Source organism: Ranitomeya variabilis, chromosome 6 (genome assembly GCF_051348905.1).
Source record: "Ranitomeya variabilis isolate aRanVar5 chromosome 6, aRanVar5.hap1, whole genome shotgun sequence".
In the NCBI taxonomy this organism is placed as follows: domain Eukaryota; kingdom Metazoa; phylum Chordata; class Amphibia; order Anura; family Dendrobatidae; genus Ranitomeya; species Ranitomeya variabilis.
This window is the reverse complement of record NC_135237.1, coordinates 267,421,928-267,448,278: the sequence shown is the minus strand read 5'-3', so window position 1 is coordinate 267,448,278 and position 26,351 is coordinate 267,421,928. Positions and strand designations below refer to the sequence as shown.

General features: G+C 43.6%; 1 protein-coding gene across 1 annotated transcript in view; it reads right to left on the bottom strand.

Moving 5' to 3' along the window:
- The window catches only part of ADAMTS16 (ADAM metallopeptidase with thrombospondin type 1 motif 16), a 370,445-nt gene that overhangs the window by 105,565 nt on the left and 238,529 nt on the right, over positions 1-26,351 (bottom strand). Inside the window, exon 12 of the mRNA XM_077269610.1 lies at positions 23,872-24,020. Within this exon, the coding sequence (XP_077125725.1) occupies positions 23,872-24,020 (149 nt within the window). The remainder of the gene's footprint in view (positions 1-23,871; positions 24,021-26,351) is intronic.

The following is a 26,351-nucleotide window of genomic DNA, read 5'->3' as shown; positions in this document are numbered from 1 at the left end:
ATCCTCTATGGTGGCCTCATCCCCAAGCAATGCCATCTCCTCCTCATACCACACAACCCACTGACTTTTTTGGGTATTTACCTGCAGCTCCTGTCATTCCTCCTTTTGCTGTGGGAATCCTTCTTTGGTTCCATCTTGCAGGTAAGTTCCTTCCAAAGCCTTAATTAGTTGATCCTTGGTCAGTTCTTTACAGCAGATTCCTAATTCACGGGCCTTTGTTTGTAAACTCCCCACAGTCCAGTTCCTGAATCCTGAGGTTCCGGTTCCAGACAATGATGAGCCGCTGTCCTCCATTCCCTCTGCTCTGACCCCACTGCTTGCCACCAGTTTGTGACGGGGTATGTGACAGAGCAGAAAGAGACACCAGGCCGATAAACAATTCAACAAGATTTATTGGAACAGGGAACTGGGACAACGCAAATGAAAGTAATTCTGCAGCGTCCATAATGAGTCCACAATGAGTCTACCATGAGTCCACAAAAAGGGAGTACATTCGGGGGCGCCACCTGGCAATCCGACACCAGGGAAATAGCAATAGTCCTTGAGTGGATTCAATAGATCCAGCAGATGAGGGGCACAACACAGTCCCACGTGGCAGCTTCCAACAATACACACAGTCACAGGGATCTCGCCTCAGCCTAAGATCCCAGCCCTTCGCAAGTCACCACACAATTGAATCAGCCAACACATGAGTCTATTGTTCTGTGTCCTGGGATCCACTTCTTCATGGGGGAGGGCTCCCCCCTACTGGTTGTTGACTGCAGCCTGATTACATGGCAGTCCAGGGACACAGGCCGGGAGAGGGACACACTGTTACATCATCCTTCAGTCTTTCATGCCACTCAAGTTCTCAATCTTTGTAATGTACTGCATTGCCTTATCTTGTTTTCATTTCTCCCAAGCTCTATGTAGGCTGTTTTAACCGCACTGTTCAAGTACTGAGAGTAGTCATTCTGACTGGCAGGTCTAGCAAATATCTGTACTATTCTGTGATCTTCACTGCCCCTGCTCCATTTTTAAACACCCAGTTAGACATCTATCGAAATATTATACACTGCTCAAAAAAAATAAATGGTACAATTAAGTAACACAATGTAACTCCAAGTCAATCACACTTCTGTGAACTCAACCTTTCGAGTTATGAAGCAGCACTGATTTTGAATCAATTTCTCTTGCTGTTGTACAAATGGAACAGACAGCAGAAATAAATTATGGGCAATTAGCAAGACAACCCCTATAAAGGAGTGGTTCTCCAGGTGGTGACCACAGACCATTTCTCTATTCTCATCCTTTTTATTTGTTGTTTTGGTCACATTTGCATTTGGTCATTGCTTGCACCCCTAGAGTTACTTTACAGTAGCATGAGGCGGTGTCTACAACCCACAGAAGATGCTCAAGTAGTGCAGCTCATCCAGGATGGCACATAAATGCGAGCTGTGGCAAAAAGGGTAGCTGTGTCTGTCAGCACAGTGTCCAGATCATGGAGCAGATATGAGGTGATGGGCCAGTACACCAGGAGACATGGAGGGAGCCATAGGAGGGCAACAACACAGAACAGGACTGCTACTTCCCCCTTTGTGCAAGGAGGAACAGGAGGAGCAGTGCCCACATCAATAACGGTGTGGGGAGGCATTTCTTTGGAGGACATCACAGCCCTCCATGTGCTAGCCAGAGGCAACCTGACTTCCATTAGGTACTGAGAGGAGATCTTCAGACCCATTGTGAAACCATATGCAGGTGCGGTGGGCCTTGGGTTCCTTCTGATGCATGACAATGCTAGGTCTCATGTGGCTTAAGTGTGTCAGCAGTTCCTGCATGATGAAGGCATGCTATGGACTGGCCTGTGCATTCCCCAGATCTGAATCCAATCGACCATATCTGGGACATCATGTCTCCTTCCATCCACCAACTTCATGTTGCACCACAGACTGTCCAGGAGTTGACTGATGCTTTATTCCAGGTCTGCGAGGAGATCTCTCAGGAGAACATCTACTACCTCATCAGGAGCATGCCCAGGATGTTGTCGGGAGGTCATAGAGGCACATGGAGGCAACACACACACACTCTACTGAGCATAATTTACTTGTCTTGAGGCATTTCCACTGAAGTTGGATGAGCCTTTAACCCCTTAGTGACGGAGCCAAATTTTTGAAATCTGACCAGTGTCACTTTATGTGGTAATAACTCCAGAATACTTCAACAAATCCCAGTGATTTTGAGACTGTTTTCTCGTGACACATTATTCTTTATGATAATGGTAAATTTAGGTCGATATGTTTTGTGTTTATTCATAAAAAATATCAGAAATTTGAGAAAAATGTTAAAAAATTAGCAATTTTCACACTTTGAATGATTATCCCTTTAATCCAGATAGTCATACCACAGCAAAACATTAATAAATATTATTTCCCACATGTCGGCTTTACATCAGCACCATTTGTAAAATGTTATTTTAGTTTGTTAGCATTTTAGGAGGTTTAAAAATGTAGCAGTAATTTTTTATTTTTTCAAGGAAATTTAAAAAATTTATTTTTTTAGGGACTTATCCATGTTTGAAGTGTCTTTAGTGGTCTGATATATTGGGAAACCCCCAAAAGTTATACCATTTTAAAAACAGCACTCCCTGACATACTGAAAACTGCTGTCAGGTATTTTATTAACCCTTCAGGTGCTTTTCAGGAATTAATGCAAAGTGGCATGACAGTAATGAAAAAGTCGATTTTTACCACCTAAATGCCTCTAACTTCTGAACAGGTTACAACAGCCAGCAAACTCTAAGGCCGCTATTTGGTAGTGAATTGCCATCGCAAACATCAGGACCACACAATCATGATCTGAGGGCACCAATTGGGATAAAGAGGAAGCCTCCACACTCTGTTAACCATTTATAATAATGTAGTCAATTTTGACAGCAGCATCTAAGGGGTTAAACAGATTTGGACAGTGCAAATACTGATCGTGGCTAATGCAGCAAGTTGTCAGCTATAGTGCACAACCGACGGCTGCTGGATTGTCACCTGTATGGGGATGCTATTCTCTTATATCTCAGGTCAGTTAAAAGACGTATTGGCGGTCATTAAGGGGTTAATTTGATTTTCCACTTTGATTTTGAGTATCATTCCAAATCCAGACCAACATGGGATATTAGTTTCGATTTACAATGATCGTTTTTGTGTTTTATTTTTCTCAACACATTCCATTATGTAATGAATAAATGGAATATTTTATTCAGTGATATCTAGGATGTGGTATTTTAGTGTTTATTTTTTTGAGCATTACACTTTAGAGCAAGTTAAATCCCTTTAGATATCCTTAAAATATCTAATTTTGATAGATAACAAAAAAGTATTTAAAACAACAGAAAACCGGTAGCTGATTTATGATGTCCGTGGTTGGGGAAGTATAAATCAGCCGTGAAGTTCACTTTAGGCTCCCTTCACATGTTTTTTGTGCCTGCAAGTAGTGTTGAGCGATACCGTCCGATACTTGAAAGTATCGGCCGATACCGGCAAAGTATCGGATCTGATCCGATACCGATACCCGATACCAATACAAGTCAATGGGACTCAAGTATCGGAAGGTATCCCTGATGGTTCCCAGGGTCTGAAGGAGAGGAAACTCTCCTTCAGGCCCTGGGATCCATATTAATGTGTAAAATAAAGAATTAAAATAAAAAATATTGATATACTCACCTTTCCGATGCAGCCTGGACCTTACCGCTGTGAACCGGCAGCCTTCTTTGCTTAAAATGAGCGCGTTCAGCACCTTCCATGACGTCACGGCTTCTGATTGGTCACGTGCCGCTCATCTGACCGCCACGCGACCAATCAGAAGCCGTGACGTCATCCCTCAGGTCCTAAATTCCTAGAAGGGAATTTAGGACGTGAGGGATGACGTCGCGGCTTGTGATTGGTCGCGTGGCGGTCACATGAGCGGCACGCGACCAATCAGAAGCCGTGACGTCATGGAAGGTGCTGAACGTGCTCATTTTAAACAAAGAAGGCTGCCGGTTACCAGCGGTGATGTCCAGGGGCCTCCGGACAGGTGAGTATATCAATATTTTTTATTTTAATTCTTTATTTTACACATTCATATGGATCCCAGGGCCTGAAGGAGAGTTTCCTCTCCTTCAGACCCTGGGAACCATACACTGGAAACTTCTGATTCCGATTCCCGATACCACAAAAGTATCGGATCTCGGTATCGGAATTCCGATACCCGATACTTGCGGTATCGGAATGCTCAACACTACCTGCAAGCAGTCAGTTTGTTTTTTTTTTAAACTGTTTATTTTTGAAAAATTTTCCTTTTTCTCATTCAAATCTACTATATAATTGTCTAAGGGTCACTTCCGTCTGTCTGTCTGTCTGTCTTTCTGTCTGACTGTCTGTCTGTCACGGATATTCATTGGTCGCGGTCTCTGTCTGTCATGGAAATCCGAGTCGCTGATTGGTCGCGGCAAAACGGCCACGACCAATCAGCGACAGGCACAGTCCGGCGGCAAAATGGTCACTCCTTACTCCCCGCAGTCAGTGCCTGCTCCATACTCCCCTCCACTGAGCGCTCAAACAGGGTTAATGGCAGCGGTAACGGACTGCGTTATGCCGCGGGTAACGCACTCCATTACCGCTGCTATTAACCCTGTGTGACCAACTTTTTACTATTGATGCTGCCTATGCGGCATCAATAGTAAAAAGATCTAATGTTAAAAATAATAAAATAATAAAAAATAGTTATATACTCACCATCCGTCAGCCCCTCAGATCCAGAACCGAGCAAGCGAGGAGGAGCAAGCGAGGAGCATCGGTAAACATTTCGCCTGGATCCGGGGCCAACGGAAGGTGAGTATATAACTATTTTTTATTTTAATTCTTTTTTTTAACAGGGATATGATGCCCACATTGCTATATACTGCGTGGGCTGTGCAATATACTATGTGGGCTGTGCAATGTACTACCTGGGCTGTGCAATATATTACGTGGGCTGGGCTATATACTGCGTGGGCTGTGCAATATACTACGTGGGCTGTGCAATATACTACGTGGGCTGTGCAATATACTACGTGGGCTGTGCAATGTACTACGTGGGCTGTGCAATATACTGCGTGGGCTGTGCAATATACTACGTGGGCTGTGCAGTGTACTACGTGGGCTGTGCAGTGTACTACGTGGGCTGTACAATGTACTATGTGGGCTGTGCAATAAACCATGTGGGCTGTGCTATATACCACGTGGGCTGTGCAATATACTATGTGGCCTGTGTTATACACTATGTGGCCTGTGTTATACACTACGTGGGCTGTGTTATACACTACGTGGCCTGTGTTACACACTATGTGGCTTGTGTTATACACTATGTGGCTTGTGTTATACACTATGTGGGCTGTGTTATACACTACGTGGGCTGTGTTATATACTGCGTGTGTGGGCTGTTATATACTACGTGAGCTGTGTTATATGCTATGTGGGCTGTTATACACTCCATGGGCTGTACTATATACTATGTGCCTGTACTATATACTCTGTGGGCTGTGTTATATACTACGTGGCTCTGCTATATACTCCGTGGGCTGTGATATATACTCCATGGGCTGTGCTATATGCTTCGTGGCTGTGCAATATACTATGTGGCTGTGCAACACACTACATGGCTGTGCTATTTACTATGTGGGCTGTTATATACTACATGGCCGGCTGTGAACAATCAGCGACAGGCGCAGTCCGGCCGCGAATTGGCGTGGGATTTGAACCACGCTTCGCTAATTGGTCACGGCTGACCAAATCCTGTGTATTCAATGTATTATTCTAAAATATTCATAAATAAACTACATACATATTCTAGAATACCTGATGCGTTAGAATCGGGCTACCATCTAGTAACATCATAAACATAAGTATAGTTGTAGCAAAATTAAGCACAACAATGCAAAACATTTTAGATGTGTCTTCCAGTGGCACAGTGCGCAGCACTGAGCTCCTACTAAACTGAGGGCAAACATCTAATGCATCATCTAAGAGTAGGTTGGGTACAGGGAAGGGATAGGGAAAAAGTCAGGGAGGGGAAAAGACACAGAAAGAAAGAAAAAAGCCACGTAACATCAGCTGGTTAGCTTAGTTACATAGTCATCCCATGGAGCCCAGATGCGATTGAACAAATCAAGTTGATTATTAATACAGGCCGTAAGATTCGTAAGATATTCCATTTCTTTAATCTTCATCCGGAGTTTTTTCATGGAGGGAGCTGATCTTTTCTTCCAGTACAAGGCTAATATACACTTCGCCGATGTTAGGATATGGAGGAGCAGCCTGGCAGGGCCCTTTGTCATGGGCACAGGGGGAACATTAAGCAAAAAAGTCACAGGATCCAGAGGAATCTCTACATCTAACACCTGAGAAATCAACCCCTGTACTCTCTTCCAGAATGGGGATATAGTCTGGCAATCCCAGAATATATGTGGCAATGAGCCCACAGCCCCCAGGCATCTCCAGCATTTATCCGACATGGCAGGGTAAATATTATGTAAAACCTCTGGCGTATGATACCAATGCATCAGTATCTTGTACTCATTTTCCTTTTGTGTTACGCATGGTGACGATTTAGCTGCCTTAGACCATATGACCTGCCAGATAGGAAGCGGAAGTTCCCTCCCCAGGTAACTCTCCCACTTTATCATGTAAGCATGTTTAGGAGGGGGGTCTGATGGCGGAGTGAACAGTATACTATAAATGTCCATGATCAAACCCTTTGTAGAGGGATTCCCTTTACAGAGTCGTTCAAAGGGAGTGGGGGTGGAGAACGTTGTGTTTTTATATAAAGTTAAGACCAGGTGGCGGATTTGTAAGTATGAGAAGTAGGTCCTAAGTGGGAGTTTAAACTGCTCTCTAAGAGTCTGAAAAGGAAGAATATTTCTATTAAAGGGGTCTATAATATCCGCGTAATAAAATAATTGTGCTTGAAGCCATGGTTCTGTGATAGCTGCAGTAAGACTATCAGGTATTGAGGTGTAAAAAGGAAGGAGATCATAGGGGACCTAGGGGAGATCAATGGAAAGGCCTTGTTGCTTATCCTCCAAATTTTCATTGTAAATGCTATAGAGCCCAGCAGAGGCATTGAGGGGCATGTACTCCCATCTCCCCACAGCAATGAATTGGGATGCGCTGGAGCATCCAAAGTTTCTCAATTTCTACCCATTTGCTATAAGCCCGCAAGGAGACCCAAGCTGGTATCCTTCTAAGGTGCACGGCCAAGTAATATCTCCAGATGTCTGGAAAGGCAATACCCCCCTGCGTTTTTGGAGATGTGAGGACTGATTTAGATATTCGATGTCGTCTCTGACCCCCCAAAAAATTAAGAAGCACAGTCTGAAACCTCCTCAACACCGCTCGCGCGATCGGCACCGGCAAAACCTCCACCATGTATTAGAACGTAGGTATAATAGACATCTTTATCGCATTTGCTCTGCCAAAAAGTGAGAGAGGAAGTTTAGACCATCTAGAAAGTAGCTTTAACATTAATCTCTTGAAAGAAGGCCGGGAAATTATGTCTATAAAGGGAGTCGTAAGAGCCAGTCAGGAAAATACCCAAATATTAAATTTTGGTGTCCTTCCAAGCAAATTTGAACTTTGATTTCAGAGCGTCCACCATTGCGCACGGTAAGTTATTTGGGAGAGCTTCAGTCTTTGTTGTATTTACCTTGTACCCTGAGAGTAGTCCATATTCTGTCAAGGTAGATTGGAGATTAGGGAGGGAAATGTGTGGTTTGGTGAGGGTTAGGAGAATATCATCCGCAAATAGAGACAACTTGAACTCTCTTTCTCGTACCCTAATGCCCTGGATATCTGGATTATTCCTTATTTTGGAAGCCAAGAGCTCTATACAGAGGACAAACAGCTGGGGAGAGAGGACACCCTTGTCTAGATCCATTTGAGATATTGATATGAGAGGAAGACGCATGGGGGAGTTTAACCACAGCATTGGGCAAGGAATATAAAGCTTGTATAGCCTGAATAAATGGACCCGATAGGCCATATCTGTGTAAAGACGCAAATTAAAAAGGCCAACTCAGACGGTCGAATGCCTTCTCACCATCTAAACTGATCAGAAGACCAGATTGCCCATTTCTTTCAAGGACATCAACAAGATCTATAGTACGTCTAGTGTTATCACCCGCTTGCCTATTTGCCACAAAACCGACCTGATCTTTATGGATTAAATCCGGAAGAAGCAAACTTAATCTATTAACCAGAATTTTAGTAAATATTTTAAGATCGGCATTTAATAGGGATGATAGCTGGCGCAATCAGCAGGGTCCTTTCCCTGTTTATGTATTACTGTTATATGTGAACTCAGCATAGAGGGGGGAATGGGAGAACCCGACATAAAGGAATTAAAGAGCGGTAACATAAAGGCCATTAATTCTTTCTGGAATGTTTTGTAGTATAAATATGTGAACCCATCAGGTCCTGGGGCTTTACCCTGGGGCAATTCTTTAATTGTATTCTCCAGTTCTTCTTCGGTTATTATGTTGTTTAGTGTTAAAAGGGCTTCCACACTCAAGGTTGGTAATTGACAAGAGTCCAAGTAAGTTTTGAGTCTTTCAGATCTATCAATCTGGTCTATGGGCAGAGTGGAGGGTAATGAATATACACGGGAATAGTAATCCTGAAATATGTTTGCTTGTTTCTGTGGGTCATATATGAGGTGTCCCTGTTTATTTTTGATGTCAAAGGGGGAAGCCTGAACCAATCTCTCCCTCAACTGAGCTGCCAAGCTGCTTGGTATACACCATCATGTTTTCAACTTTCTGGATAGCGAGATCCCTCAGCCCACCCCTTACCTTAACAATTTTTTTAAGTGTACGTTTAGAGGGTTGCACAGACATTTTGTTCCAACTTTTTGAGACGTGCCAAAAGAGTCATCTGTTGATGATTACTATCTCTTTTTTTAAGTGTAATGCTAATGAAATGCAGTTCCCTCTCATTACAACTTTATGCGCCTCCCAAACTGAGGAGAGTGAAGGGACAGAGTCTTTATTTAGAGTAAAGTAATTCTCCAACTGTTCTTGGAGTTTGGCTTTATGCATTGGATGTTTGAGTAAATAATCATTTAGCCTCCAATGGCATTCCCGTCTTGGCGAGGAGGCCAGGCAGAGATCCAGTATAACTGGCGCATGATCAGACCACATAATTTGGCCAATGTCTGCTGTTGCAGTTCCTCGCAAAGCCAAGAGATTGCCAAAGAAAGAGTCTATCCGCGTGTGGGTTGAGTGTGGATGTGAATAGAATGTGTATTGCTTGGCTGTTGGGTTAGAGGTACGCCACAGGTCATAGAGGCCATGCTTTCGAATTTGCGCTAGGAACGCCTTTGTTTGTCTAGTCAAAGTCAATGGGGTTGGGGTGCCACTTACAGAAAGCCTGTCCCTTAATGCTGAAAAAATCAAATCAAAATCACCCCCCAGATATAGTGCATGTGATGGGGTCTGACGTAATTTAGCTAATACCCGATTTAGGAAAAGTAACTGTCCAGAATTGTGGACATATACGTTACATAGTATCACAGGGACTCCCTTCAAAGTTCCCGTTAGGATCAAGTATCGTCCATTAGGGTCTGAGTTCAAACTAATAACCTGGAAAGGGCAATTTTGAGCTACCGTAATCGCCACTTCCGCTTTTTTCCTATTTTGGGTGGCTGTATATACTATTGGAAATCTTCCCCTAACAAAGTTGAAGGATCCTGTTCCATCATGGTGCGTCTCCTGCAGAAACACAATATCTTCCTTTGAAGACTTCATTTCTCGTAGAAGGAGGCGTCTCTTAACATCCGAGTTGAGCCCCTTAACATTTAACGACATGAGATGCACCATGATAGAGCCATTGTCTCCAAAAAAAATAATATATATGAGATGAAGCAATATATCTCACCCCCTTCCAGGTCCACTGGCCCCCTCTCATGACCAAGTAGTGGCCCACCAAGCTGCCCACTCCATACTGGGATAGATGCATGATGCCATTACCTAGGAGCAAAAAGAAAAGAAGGAAGACGAGAAGGGAAGGTAGGGAACAAACTCTTGGTCATGTTACCAAGTGTGACCCCATTCTAAATTAGACTCCAAAAACAAGTCCAGAGCCTGATTGCTTTTTGAACCATGGTCAAAATCCCACATTGACCATATTCCTTCTTTGACGCCCGAACTGACATCAGGAAACTGGAAATGTCAATACGGGGGTAAAAATCAGGGGAAAAAAAAACGAACTAGAAGATTCTGGAGATTTCAAGTAGTCTGAGCCGTTAGAGTGCCTTCTTGCACTCCCTGCCAGCCTTGCAGTTGAGGCAGCATTATTTTATGCGGTCATATTTCTGTAGATATAAGATGATCCGTAGTGCAAGTCCCAGGGTCCGTTCATGTTGACAACACAGCCAAAATAATCCTCTTAATTTTCCATCAGCGCCTAGAAGGGTGGTGGTTTTTCTCCTGAGATAGGACCGGTGGGGAGGCACGCCATTTTTTAGCTGAAACTTGCTGCCAAGCTGGGGACGGCGGTGGAGCGGGGGGGGGGGGGGTCAATTCCCAGTTTGGTAGTTTTGGGACCGTAATTTCTAAGGCTGAGCAAAACTGGTGCAGGTCAGCTGCAACTCTAAGGGTGGATGAGCGGCCATTTCTTCTGGCTGTAAGGCTGAATGGGAACCCCAATCTGTACATGATTTGGTTATCTTTCAATGTTGTTAGAAGAGGACGTAGCAGATGCCTCCTTTGCAGAGTGACCCAGGAGAAGTCTGGCAGAATCTGGAGTTGATTTCCCTCAAACTCAATGCTCCGTTTTCTCCAGGCATGGAACATTATTTCTTCCTTTAGTCCATAATCTGTGACACAGCATATGATATCACGGGGCAGTGGAGATGATCCTTTAGGACGTAGTGCTCTATGTGCCCTATCAAGTTTTGTCTGTTGAGCAGGAGGAGCGTCCATTATTTTGTTAAAAATATTCTGTAAAATCTTAGGAAAATTTTCCTCGCCGTGAGGCTCTGGCAAGCCACGAACCCTAATATTATGTCTGCGACCCCTATTGTCCAAATCCTCCAGGTGTCTTTGATAGTCACAAATTGCTTCATGCTGCGCCATAACTGTGGAATGGAGCTGAGAAATATATGTACGGGTTAGATCATGGTCATCTTCTAGGGTCTCAACTCTGTGTGAAATAAGTTGAATATCCCTCCTTACAGTCGCAATCTCCACTCTGCATGCATCATGCACTTCAGCTATAAGCAATTTAAAATCTGCTTTTGTGGGAAGTTGTTTCATATATGAGCTCCATTTATCATGAGCATCATCAGGTGCTGTAAACTCAGAGTCTGAAGAGAATTCCTGGACTGTATTACTAGCAAATTGAGACAGGCAGGGAGTACATGATACATCAGCCTTATTCCCTTCTGAAACTGCTATACATGGATCTTGCCTGTAGTTAGAGCCCTGACCTGACTCTGGGATGGGAGATGTCTCCTGTGCTGAAGGCTGATCTAGTACACAGTTCTGCTTGGAAATTTCCTTTTGCATGTGTAACTCTGAGAGGGGGGGCAGGGGTGGACCTGAGGGGGGCTGCAGACTCTTCTGCTCCTGTCCCACATCCACACGACCCTCCAGTGTCTCAGGGGAAACTTCACTCACCGCTGTATATAATTCCCTCTGGTTCCCCTCTAATGCTCCAGGGATCTTGCAGCTGCTCTCTTGTTCCTGTATAGTGGCCTTGGGCACCATTGCTCTGTGGGCAGCTGCTGAGGCTGAGGTGCCTGGCTGTAAATAAACATCCAGCGGTCCCTGGGTCACGGTGCCGGCATTAAGTGTCATCATTCTTGTCTGCGCATGCTGAGCGGTCTTTCTAACCATAATTTATGGTCCTGGGGCTGCCTTTTCAGATAAAAATAAATTTATTTTAGGGCTGACAGGGAGCAGAACTGAGCACCATGCGTCCTACTGATCCACTTCCGGGAACGCCCCCCAGCAGTCAGTTTTTTAACAACCAAAATATGGGCAAGCAAACCCATTGTATTCAATGGTGTTGCGCACATGTCAGGTTTTTCACACGGACCATGTGTCCATGTGAAAAACCCACAGACATGTCAGTTTCTTACACACACTACAGGCAAAATGCATGCAGCACATGTGTACACTCATGTCACACTGATAACATCAGTGTCTCATCAGCGTGATATATACCGGCACCTGTTAAAAAGCGGTACAGTGGGCGCTGCTCCCAGGCGTCGGCTGCTGAAGACAGCTCTGATTATTGTCGCCTGGTCTCCCTGTGATCAGCGCGATCGGGCGAAAATCATAGGAGTTGTATTCACCATCTGCTGTGTACATAGTGTGTAAATAAAGGATTAATTAAAAAAATGTTGTGGGCTCTCGTGTAATTTTGATAATGAGCAGAGGGAAAGCCAACGGCTGGGGGCTGATGTTAATAATTTGGGACAGGGGACAATGTCCCAAATGGTAGAGGTGTTGGTCTGCTCCTTTCATCACAATGTGCTTTCCAGGTTATCCCTCCAGTACCCTCACTTATGTTTCCCTCCTTTGAAGTCCACACTGTTAGACTGTTAAAACCCTTCTTCCTGCAAGTGGTGGTTATATATCACCCTCCGGGCTCCCCCGTCAGTTCTTTGATCATTTTGCCACCTGGTTTCCTCACTTTCTATCTTGTGACAATCCGACTTTCATCATGGGAGACTTTAAAATCCCCATCGATGATTCCTTCTCCCATTTAGCCTCTCACAGTTTACCAACACTCCTACTTATGAAGACAGGAATACTCTGGACTTGGTGTTTTCCCTGTTCTGCTCAGTGCACAACTTAAGTAACTTCTCTCTCCCATTCTTGGACCACAGTCTTCTTTTCTTCTCTGTCAAGAACTGTCTCCTCAACAGGACACCCCCACTTATCACACTTCTAGGAATACACATACCCTTAATACCCAGCAGCTTGTGGACAATCTACACTCATCCTCCCATTACTGTCCAGACTTTGCAGTGTCACACTACAATGATACATTGCAGAGTGCCTTGGATGAAACAGCACCTGCTAAACGCAGAAAAACCGACACAGACGATGGCAACTCTGGCACATGATGCAAAATGTTTATTTCAGTGTTGCTCAAGGTGCTCTGAGCTTCAGTGGAGAAAAATCACTTTTAGCAGAGGATTTCCTCCACTATAAATTAATGCTCAAAACTTATAATTCTACATTTCATCTGGCCAAACAATTCTACTTCACCACCCTCATCACTTCACTAGCTAACAGTCCAAACCGACTTTTTGAGACCTTACACTCCCTCCTGGGCCCTAAATCACAGGCCCTCATCAGCAACCTCTGCGGTGATGATCCCTCCACTCATTTCCTAGAAAAAATCAACCACATCCATCAGGACATTCCTAACTCATCTGTGCTTTTATCCTCTTACCTGCCGCACTTCAAGCTCATTTGCCCTATTGCCACAAATAATCCTGCAGTCTCTCTCACTGGTTGTCACCACTCACCTAACTAAAATAATTAACCTCGCTCTTTCTTTTGGAATCTTTTTCTCCTCATTTAAACATGTCATCATAACCCCTTTACTTAAAAAAACAACCCTCTACCAGAACTGCTCTGCTAACTACAGACTGATCTTTAATCTTCCCTTCATCTCTAAACTTCTGTAATGCTTGATCCACTCCTTTTTTTAACTCTTTACAATCTGCTTTCTGCTCTTCACACTCTATCCAAACTGCCCTTACTAAAGTTTCTAACGACCTATTAACAGTGTGAGGGATTAACACACTCAGCTGCTTTCCCAGATAGACACAGGAACCGTTCTGGTAGAAAATCACCTGCTGGTTTATTGTGGATAGCATAAACTTTGGCAGAGTTCAGCAAAATAAACATAGCCTTGCTGGCATACTGAGTAAACAAAACACAGTCAATATGAGTACATTCCCTGCAGGGTTCACCTGCAGTTAACCCACAGAGTCCTTAACTCCTCCTGAAGCTATGTGGAAGGTCCTGCTCTCCCCCAGACACACACCGCCTAACTCTCATGTGCAGGTATTTAACATCTCATGTGATGGTCACATGACCTTGACCTCACACAGGTCCTGTCAGGACTCTGCAGCTTGAGATATGGTGGACCTCTTCCCACCCTCTATATGAAGGTCCACTAAAGCCAGCCCATAAAATTGGTTCCTATTAACATCTCAGCACTTAGCATGCTGGAGGCAAAAACACTCTGGTTTTATATCACTGACCGCAGTATGCGCAGTGACACATATCTCCCTTCACATACTATGCCAGTGACTGTCACATATTCCCCTCCTCTGCCCAAAGTCGGAGGTTTTGGCACCTTCAGACATTAAACAGGGAATTCAGGCAAGAGCATCTGCTTTACCTCGTAACCTCCCTGGCCTATGCTCTATGGGGTCTATGTGGAAACTTAAGTCTTGAAGGTTTAAGAACCACCTAGTCACATTAGCATTCTTACCCTGCTTCTCTCTCAACCACATTAAAAAGGGCATGAACTGATGCTAACTTAAATCGGCGTCCAAGCAGGTAGTACTTCTGTGTGTCTATGGCCCATTTTTTAGCTAAACACTCCTTCACAACTATGGCGTAATTCTTCTTGCAAGAACAGAGTTTCTGGCTCAGGTATAGGTGCTCTTCTCCATTTATCTCTTGTGAGAGCACAGTTCCCGACCCCACTTCTGAAGCATCGTTATAGACGACAAATTATTTGCTAAAGTCTGGTGTGACTAGAAACGGATGCTTACACAGAGACCACTTGAGTTCTTGAAATGCCATCTCTGTGTCAGAAGTCCATTTTACTGTCATTGACTTGGTACCCACAAGGAAATCCACTAATGGTGCGGCAATGATGGCGAAGCTCGGGATAAAATGCCGGTAATACCCCACAATCCCAAGAAACGCTCTCTCTTGCTTCTTGGAGAGCGGTTGTGGCCACTCCTAAATTTACTCTATTTTATTCAACTGGGGCTTGATTTTGTCTCTCACGATGACATAGTCCAAGTATCTGGCCTCTTCCTTCCCTAAGGCATACTTCTTTAGATTTATGGTGAAACCAGCTTTTCTCAATGAATCGAGGACTACCTGTACCTTTGGCAGATGCAAACTCCAGTCAGGGCTGAAAATGACAATGTCATCCAAATAGGCTGCGGTGTACTTCTTGTGTGGAGCCAAGATTCGGTCCATCGCCCTCTGGAAGGTAGCTGGGGCCCCTGCAGTCCAAAGGGCATTCTGGTGTACTGAAAACACTCATCTGGCATCGAGAAGGCAGTCTTCTCTTTGGTGCTCTGGGATGTGGGGATCTACCAGCACTCCTTCCTCAGGTCGAGAGTCGTGATATACCTTGCGGGCCCCAGTCGCTCAATGAGTTCATCCACACAGGTCATTGGGTATGCATCAAAACTAGACACATCATTGAGCCTGCAGTAATCGTTACAAAACCGCCACTCACCATTGGGCTTCGGTACGAGGACATGGGACTTGACCAACCACTTCTTGATTCTGCCATCACCCTGAGGACAAGCATTCGCTTCACCTCCTTGGAGATTGTCAGCCGGCGTGCTTCGGTGATTCTGTAGGGTTTGAGGTTTTCCCCTACATGTGGCTCTGTTAGCATGTCATGTTGAATTACCTGTGTGTACCCTGGAAACTCTGAGAACAGGACCCAGTTCTGCTGCAGTAGTTCTCGACATTGTTGCTTTTGGGCCGGCGTTAGCGTCTCAGCAATCTCAACCTCCCCGAACTTGGCTTCGGGACAGGCCCCCAGGCAAGGAACTTCCAACGGTTCACGGTCCCGCCAAGGATTGATTAAATTGATATGGTATACCTGGTATGGCTTCCTGCAATCAGACTAGTGTACCTTGTAATTCACATCCTCGAGTTTTTCCATGATCTCATACAAGCCTTGCTACTTGCTCAAAAACTTGCTCTCCACTGTAGGAATAAGTACGCGGACCCCGGGCTAGAATTGCCTTAACCTCGCTGATCGATTTGTACACCCTCGCTTGGTCCTCCTGTGACTGGAAAAGGTGTTTCTTAATGATAGGCATTATGCCTGCCACCCTTTCCTGCAGCTGGGTAACATGCTCAATAACACTTCTGTGCGGCGTGACCTTGGTCTTCCCAGGTTTCCTTGGCGATGTCCAGGAGCCCTCATGGATGCCCGCCATATAGGAGCTCGAATGGCGAGAAGACAGTGGAGGCCTGGGGGACTTCTCTGATAGAAAAGAGCAGGAATGGGAGCAGATAATCCCAGTCTCGACTGTCCTTCTCCACAACTCTCTTGATCATGTCCTTCAAGGTCTTTTTGAAGTGCTACACCAGGTCATCGGTCTGCGAATGATACACGGAGGTTTGCAGTTGGGCAATCTGGAGGACTCTACACAGCTAACCCATTACTTCGCTCATAAATGGGGTATCCTGATCCGTCAAGATCTCCTTGGGCAAACTGGTCCAGGCAAAGATATGGACAAGCTCCCAGGCGATACTTTTAGCCGAAGAGTTCCTCTGTGGCACCACTTCTGGGTACTGGGTCAAGTAGTCCAATACCACTAAGATTTACTGATGGCAGCGTGCAGATTTAACAAAGGGACCTCCCAGGTCCCCAGCAACCCTCTAAAAGGGATCTCTATTACAGGTAACGGGACTAAGGGGCTTCGGAAATATGAAGTAGGAGCAGTTATCTGACAGGTGGGGCAAGATCTACAATAATTTAGGATCTCTTGGTAACACCCTAGCCAATAGAATCTCTGAAACACTCTCTCCTAAGTTTTCTCTACCCCGAGTTGTCCCTCTAAAGCATGTGAATGGGTCATGTCTAAAACCCTCGGCCGGTAGGGTCCTGGAACTAACAGCTGATCCACTATGTCACCTCCCCTCAGTTTGGTCACCCGACATTGACTGCAAAGTGAGGGAACCTGGTTTCAGCCCCCGACTCTTGAGCTAACCCATTAAATGCAGTCACATTCTCAAATGCCCCCTTTAATGTGGTCTAAGGGGTATCGTTTCTCCTTATGGAGAGTGACATACCATCTCTGGCTTGTCAAGGTAAGGAGGCTTATTTGCCATACAATGCTCCTCTGGGAAATTAAATATGCAAATTGCCTCTTCTGAGAAAAAGAGGACTTAACTCTATAGTGCCACCTGTTGGAAGTAGCGATCCTACTGATTTGGCTTTTATCCTAAGTCATATGGCACGACTCGTTAGAGGGTTGATTGTGACTTGTAGGATCGCTACTTCCAAGAGGTGGCGCTATAGAATTAAGTCCTCTTTTTCTCAGAAGAGGCCCTTTAATGTGAAAAGTTGAGCAGTCCCAAAGTTCTCTTCAGGCACCTCTAAATCAGTGAAGCTGGGCTCTTCTGTACCGTCTTGTCCTCCTCTTCAGCGAGGACACAAAGGGGAACTACTCCATCTTTAATTTTTATGTCAATGTCTTTGAAGGGGCCTGGCTTTTTACCGGGACACTCTGTACAGCCCCCTTTTGCCACAAATTCCAAAACAGAGAAAAATCCCAACCCAGTATGACAGGATGGATTAAGTCCTTTACTACCCCAACCTCATTGAACTTATCACCACAGTCTGTTTCCATGGTTACTCTGGCTACAGGGTAGAATTTAGCGACTCCATGTATGCAGTGGACGCTCACAACTTTGTAAGGGATTAACATGTGGGGCAGTGCAGCGCTGATCAGGGTCACAAGACTTCCGGATTCCATCAGTCCCAGAACCCTTACCACATTGACAGACATGGTACATGACTGGGGATCCTTGCTGAGTTGACAGTCCACATTGCAGGCTAGAGAGGCATAATAAGAACAGTGCCTGCCTAGGCTACAGTCCATGGGTTCAGGGGACATAGGACACTGGGCGGCTACGTGTCCAGGATGGTGACACCGCCAACAAACTACATCCTTCATAACAGCCTTAGGGGACCATTCAGCAGGATTGGGACACCCCCACATGTGGGTCTAGCCACTCTTCATGGTGAGCCTTTGGGTATCCCAATATGGGGAAATAGCGACATCTAGTTTTCCAAGGGATTTCTCAACAATCTGGTAACTCTCAACCACGCCAACCAGGTCTGCATGTCGAAGGTTGCCTTGGGCAAACCAGGTCTGTATTGGCCTGGGAGGGGAGTGGGTAAACATGTCATCACCACCCGCTCAACCATCTGGGCCAGAGTGGAAGCCTCTGGCTGTAGCCACTTTTGCACCAGGTGCAACAAATTGAACATTTGGGAGCGAGGGGATTTTTCACCAGCATACTCCCAGCTGTGGACTCGCTGAGCCCTTACAGACATTGTTACTTTTGTTTTAATTTTCCATATTCCTTGGCATCCTGGAGGGCCAAGTCGTAATTCGCCTGTTGCGGTTCCCCTGACACACACTGCCTGACTCTCATGTCCAGGTATTTAACATCCCATGTAATGGTCGCATGACGTTGACCTTACACAGGTCCTGTCAGGACTCTTTAGGTGGCTATATGGTGGAGCCCATAACAAAGGTTCCTATTAACCTTCTCAGCACTTAGTGTGCTTGAGGTAAAAACACTCCGGTTTTACATCACTGACCGCAGTATGCGCAAGTGACACGTATCTCACTTCACATACTATGCCAGTGACTCTGTCACAACAGCTGAATCCAAGTGTCACGGCTCCATGCGATACTCCTGGATATCTCTGCAGCATTTGACACTGTGGATCACCAGCTCCTCCTCACTATGCTCCTCTCTATTGGGCTCAAGGACACTGCATTCTCCTGGTTCCCCTCCTACATCTCTAATTGCTCCTTCACTATCTTTTGCTGGTTTTAGTTCTCTCCTCGTCCCCTTACTATCGGGGTTCCTCAGGGCTTAGTCCTAGGCCCCTTCTCTTTAAACAGTGCTATTATTGGATAAACAATTAGTAGATTTGGGCTCCAGTATCATCTCTATGCTGACAACACCCAATTATACACTACTTCCTCAGACATCACCCCCACCCTAACACAAAATACCAATGCTGCTGAATTTTCAGAATGGGCAAAACAAAAATTGGAACAGGACCCTCAGTTTACACAGAGCATTATGTTCAGTGATGAGGCAAACTCTTTTTGGGTGGGCTATTTATGTGGATACACCTAAATAACATGAGAATGGTGACAGTTTTCTTGTGTAGGGTGTCCTGAATTGAAATCTGCTGCAATGACCCAGGTACTGTGTTCACCAGACATTAACACAATTTCTATCTGCTCCTCACATGTTAACATCTGCGACATGTTAATGGCTGTAAACAAAGAGAAACTTGTAAATAAGTCATGAAAGAATAAAGCTACATTAAAACCAAGCACACCATTGTTTTTCTTTTGAAATTATCAATAAGTTTGATGTGTCACATGACCCTCTTCCCATTGTAAAAAATAAAGTTGGATCCAAAATAGCCGACTTCAAAATGGCCGCATTGGTCACCTCCCATCTTGAAAAGTTTCCCCCTTCCCATATACTAATGTGCCACAAACAGGAAGTTGATATCACCAACCATTCCCATTTTGGTGTATCCATATACATGGCCCACATTTTAAACTTAACATAAACAACCCCTGCAAGCTGATTCTAGCAAAAAAAAATGGAAAAGAGAGAATCTTATACCAAGTAATAAATTTTATTTAAGTAGAATACATAAAATCTACCATATAATTGTCTAAGGGTCACTTCTGTCAGTCTGTCCTTCTGTCGGTCTGTCACGGATATTCATTGGTCGCGGCCTCTGTCTGTCATGGAATCCAAGTCGCTGATTGGTCGCGGCAAAACAGCCATGACCAATCAGCGACGGCCACAGTCCGGCGGAAAAATGGCCACTCCTTCTTCCCCGCAGTCAGGGCCCACTCCGTACTCCCCTCCAGTCAGCGCTCACACAGGGTTAATGGCAGATGTAACGGACCGCGTTATGCCGCGGGTAACGCACTCCGTTACCGCTGCTATTAACCTTGTGTGACCAACTTGTTACTATTCATGCTGCCTATGCGGCATGAATAGTAAAAGAAGGATCCAATGTTAAAAATAATAAAAAACATAAAAAAATCATTATATACTCACCGTCCATCGGCCCCTGGATCGACAACAGGCCTTTCCCGCTCGCGACGCTCCGGTAACCGGTCCTCGCCAGATGATGATGTAGTGGTCTCGTGAGACCGCTACGTCATCATCTCGTGAGACCGCAATGCACTCTTGGGACCGGAGCGCACGAGCAGCATCGGTAACCGCTTCGCTTGGATCCGGAAGGTGAGTATATAACTATTTTTTATTTTATTTCTTTTTTTTTTAAAAGGGATATGATGCCCACATTGCTATATACTACGTGGGCTGGGCAATATACTACATGGGCTGGGCAATATACTACATGGGCTGGGCAATATGCTACATGAGCTGGGCAATATACTACATGAGCTGGGCAGTATACTACATGGGCTGGGCAATATACTACATGGGCTGGGCAATATACTACGTGGGCAGCGCAATATACAATGTGGGCTGTGCTATATACAATGTGGGCTTCGCAATATACTACGTAGGCTGTGCAATGTTCTACTTGGGCTGCGCAATGTTCTACTTTGGCTGCGCAATGTACTACGTGGGCTGCGCAATGTACTACGTGGGCTGCGCAATGTACTACGTGGCTGTGCAATATACTATGTGGGCTGTGCTATACACTATGCATACATATTCTAGAATACCCGATGCGTTAGAATCGGGCCACCATCTAGTAATTAATAAACAGAATCATACAGCCAAATCAGGAGTGGAGGGGAATCCATAATTAATCTATAACAACCAGTAATAAAATCGTTATATCTAGCGTCTCATCTGTATGAGCATAATGAACAGAATTAACCATAAAGTTAGATCTATTATTAAAATACAAACTGTCACTCAAATAAAAGGCTGTATAATGCCAGCAAATTGCTTTAATGCACACAATATAGGACAGTACTCTAAAATGAGGACAGGGTAACTGCACAGAAGTATATGTAGGCAGTAATGTAAGAGTAAGGTACTTAGTAATGCTAATGGTGCAGGGCCACAAGTGGGCTAAAGTGCATGAGATGTGCAGATACTTACTGGTATAGTGTAATTATTAGGACCTCAGCCTGCCACCACTACACTCTTTTCGCTGTGTCTTCATCAGAGGGCATTTTTTGCTATAATCTGCTTGAAGGGGTTGTTTATGTTACTCTCTAAGATACTGTAGCATTTCAGAGCAAAACAAGCATAGTGGAAATGTTGCAAATAGTGTTGAGCGATACCTTCCGATATTCAAAAGTATCGGTATCGAATTGGATCGGCCGATATCCAAAAAATATCGGATATCGCCGATACCGATACCCGATACCAATACAAGTCAATGGGACACAAATATCGGAAGCTATCCTGGATGGTTCCCAGGGTCTCAAGGAGAGGAAACTCTCCTTCAGGCCCTGGGATCCATATTCATGTAAAAAATAAAGAATAAAAATAAAAAATATGGATATACTCACCCCTCCGACGGACCCTGGCTCTCACCGGTGCAAGCGTCTGCCTCCGTTCCTAAGAATGCAGTGAGTGAAGGACCTTCGATGACGTCGCAGTTACATGAGCGGTCACGCGACCAATCACAAGACCGCGACGTCATCGCAGGTCCTACACTCAATGCATTCTTAGGAACGGAGGCTGCCGATTTGCACCGCTGAGGTCCAGGGTCCGTCGGAGGGGTGAGTATATCCATATTTTTTATTTTTATTCTTTATTTTTTACATGAATATGGATCCCAGGGCCTGAAGGAGAGTTTCCTGCTGTCTCCTCTCCTCCAGACCCTGGGAACCATACGCACCGCACACGCCTGGGAACTTATAGGAACTTCCGATTCCGATTTCCGATATCACAAAAATATCGGAACTCGGTATCGAAATTCCGATACAGCGAATATCGGCTGATACCCAATATTTGCAGTATCGGAATGCTCAACACTAGTTGCAAACACTTTTTGGTTCATGCGGGCCATGGTTTGGACAGCATGAGACAGCTATAACGTTCCCTTTGAAAGGTCATGAAGCTTCATACTTAATTACTACACCTTTTCAGTGAATTCACAATGTATATTATAACACTGCAGAAATGGCTACAGCAAATCCTTTAAATGTTAACCTGTCTTACATTTAGATCACACATTGGGTGCAGGTGTATCGAGTATTTTCAGTATAACACATCCAGGACCTACCTCTTAAAAGCAATGATCAAAGATACTTCCAATCAATACTGTTTAACCACATAGAATCTGCTGTTAATCTCTGACAGTGGCAATTAAGTGGTTCTAACCTGGAGAGTACAATTCAAGCACCCATGGCCTTCCTCTCAAAACAATGCTGAGGTGCCATTGGATTGCTTACAATGTATGGGCAATTCACTAAAGTACAAAAGCATTGCAGCATACTGTATAGTGACAAGTCCTTTGGTGGACTTAAAAGATATGAAAAAAGTAGTTAACAATTTAAAAAAAAAGAAACAAAGAAGAAACAATCATGACATCCCCCTTTTCTCAATCTAAAAAGAAATAAATAAAAAAAATTATATTACCACAAAGTCTCAAAAATTGGACAAAAAAATTGACAAAAAATCTACAGCTCACTATGTAAAAACAAGACCTCATTAGCTCTATTGACAAAAAAATATATAAGTTGTGGGTCTCAGAAAATGGTGACATGAAGCAGTCTAAACAGTGAGATGAAAAAGATGGTACTTATCCCTACCCCAAGTGTACATTTGTTTTCAAAAGCGAAAGTTCTGAGAGTTTGGAAGCCTGACTCACATTAGATAGTTGTCATGTTTAGAGGTTTTCCGCATTGTGTGTGAGCATCTTAAAAGGGAACAATTTTTCACCTTTCCACAGCTCTACTTTGCCATCTTTGGCAATTCTAACGAGAAAGAATGGACTGGTGATTAAGTATGTGTAGCCATTCAACTCAGAGGGGACAGAAACAAACCGCTCTTATGGTCTTTTGGGGTCTCAGCAGTCAGAGTACTGCATGTGTTAGATTATCATAATTAATGTAGGTTAAGAAAGTAGAAAATATAAAAGCAATTAAAACTTTTGAACAGGAAAGTAGAGGAAAAAATTATTAACGGTAGGTTAAAGTGAACCTGTCATGTCAAAAATTGCTCTTAACCTGCAAATATTTGGTCAATTTGCAGGCTAACAGCATTCTAAAGCTACTGTATGTGGCCACTGAACTAAAAGCTCAGCTGCTGGGAGAACTTGAACTATATTCCTTCCTGCAGACTACAGCTTTCAGTCATATAGGTGTGGCTTCAGTCACTGCTCAGTATATAGTGAGCGGTGTGTGTAACCACACCCTGGCAATAACTGACAGCCGCTCTGCACTGATGCACTTCTGAGCCGGCTGTCAGACAGTGGCAGGGTGTGGTTACCAATACTGCTCACTATGTACTGAGCAGTGACTGAATCCACACCTCTATGACAGAAGGCTGCAGGCTGCATGGAGGAATATAGTTCATTTTCTACCAGCAGCTGGACTTTCAAGACAGTGGCCACAAAGCTTTAGAATGCTATTAACCTGGAGATTAACCCAATATCTACAGGTGACTAGCATGTATTGACATGATATGTTACCTTTAAGATGATCTCATGATATTTAGTAGACACATATGAGAACTTTATTTTGTAGATTAGATCACGGCGATAATTTAAAAACTAAAATATCAACAGTAACTATAATTCTGTACCTTCAAAAATAGACTAGTTATAAAATTCACAACCAATACTTAATGAAGTCAATTTCAATTAGTAGAAAAAAAAATACCGTGGGTTATTACACTGGCGCTCCTTGTATGAGACACCTCCACCACATGTTCGGGAGCATGGGAACCAACCTGACCAGTCAGACCATTGACCATTTGTAGGTTTAGGTCCTTCATCACCATGTTTCACACATTGACCTCTTCGACACCACTGCAAAACAAAGTTATTTTGGTGACTATTATTGTTTTTTTCACAGTATACCGTAATTGCTTTCTTACACTGTTGGAATAAGTTCACATGGTGAGGCCAAGATACGGCAGTGCTGCAGCCAAAAAGTACACATTATTTTAAACTGATTGCTGTTGCTTGTATACTTTTGTAATTAAACCATTTATGGTACCTGAAAAGCCAAGTGGCGTTGAACAATCAATTTGAAAATGGCACTGGCACAAATATTTTGGTGTGGTTTTATGCTACTGGCCATTAACTCACACTAAGGTCCGGTTCACGCTTACAAAATTTCATGGTCCAAAATGGCTTTAGTGTTCACAGACTTCCTGACCCCAACTTCAATCTTCACATAGGTTTACGAGTTTGTAAGTTCAGGTTAGGAGACATGATTCCACTCCAAGCATTGTAGTTTGTATACTGACAATTAAATAACATGTGAATCTGGCCTAACACTTCATCATGACAAAACCCATTTTGAAATTAAGGCTGAATACACAAGGCGTATTGCACCATTTCTAGTGGTATCTTCGTTGCCTTTTTAAACTGTGTTTCTTTAGGTGAAACAGGCTGTAGACACATGTGACGATAGCAATTTCTGGAAAAAAATACATTGAAATAAAGAAATTATACAATGAACATTTTTAGGATTGCTGTAGGATTTTAGACACAAGCCTTAAAGGATGTGAAATTCCTAATTTAAAAAATGTATTCAAAGTTTAACATTCTACAGATTACATATAGATATAATCTATTAGATGTAAAATGTTTAAAAGAACATTTATGTACCGATTTATGATTAGAATTCTAAATTATTTTTAAAGTGTTTTAAAGGCGATGAACAATCAAATGAAAACTGTAAGTTCAAGACATAAAAGATTTTTATGAGATTGATGCTTCATTTAGATATTGCTGCAAAAATATTTTCAATAAGCACAAATATTTTCTAAGCATCAAAAACTATTTTTAGCGGTCACTATGTCTAAGAATACAAGAAGGGATTTACTATTTATTTCTGGTCATGTTGCGTTTCAGCACGGTTCACTTGAAGATTATACTGCTTGCATTACTGAAAATGTGTTATTTTAAAAAAAAAAAACCTCAGGCCATTACCCTGTCTGCGGCATTAATTTATATGGAATCACTCAATAGCCCAATAATTCTAATAGTTTATTCATCTCTTACCTCTATTTAACAAAGATATAAGAATGAGGTAACAGAGAGAAGGATTAATTAGATCCCAGGAAGAAGCACATAAGAACAATGTTCATGTGAACATTTGTGACAATGAAATAACCGGGTAATTGGAAATGTTCGCCTCAGCACCCTGTAATTACAGGGCATGGCTTTATTCTGTCTTCTTGTTGCACCTAGTCATTACTGTAGCATTCTGCATGATGATGGTCGTCACTCATTACTGTACACATCTGGATTCACACGGAGAGATTTTTCTGAGCGTTATAAATAACGCAATGGACAAATGTGTTTAAAGTATTTTTATATAGGTGGTTTTATGTATAAAATAATTTATTGATGTATATTCAGATGTGCTTATAGTGGTTTGTGCAGTGAGGCCGAAAATGTACAATACAAACCACACAAAATATTTCAGTGTAAATACAAAAAATGTAATGGAAAAAGCAAGTACTGCTTAGAAAATTCAAACAAAGACTTTAAAAAAATATATGCCATAATTAATTTTCATCTATGTAATCCAATTATAAGATCTCAATAAATCAGTTTGAAGACAATATTCATAAACTTCTTATAACTTTGCATTTCTGAGACTGATTTAACTGATGAAACTTGAAAGGGGTTGTCCAATACTCTGATAACCTCTATTGAAACCATGTACCCCCCTGTAAAATGACACTTACACTCACCTCCGGTGCTAGCCCTGTTCTAGCAGTGTTGGGACTGGCTCTCCCGAGGATCGTGTGATATTATTATGTCATCTGACCACTGCAGCCAATCAGCATTGTCTTTATTCTCCCATCCTTCAGACAAATCAAGACATCTGGAGAAAGTGAGGGAATAGCCACAGCTCTTACTTCCTTGGGATGTCAATTATGTCTGTATAAGAGGAAAGTGAAGACCGAATACATAGGCCGCAGGGATCACGTGACTGACAATTTCACAAGAGCCCAGGAAGAGCCTGTGCCGTCAATGCTGGAAGGCGTCAGAATTGAGTATAGGGACTCGCTGTTGTGAATTCTGCTTTTGGGCTCCCTCCGGTGGTTGTAGGTGGTAATGCAGTTGCCCCTGAGTTGCAGTCCTGGTCAGGTGTATCTGCTGATTGCAGTTCTGACTGGG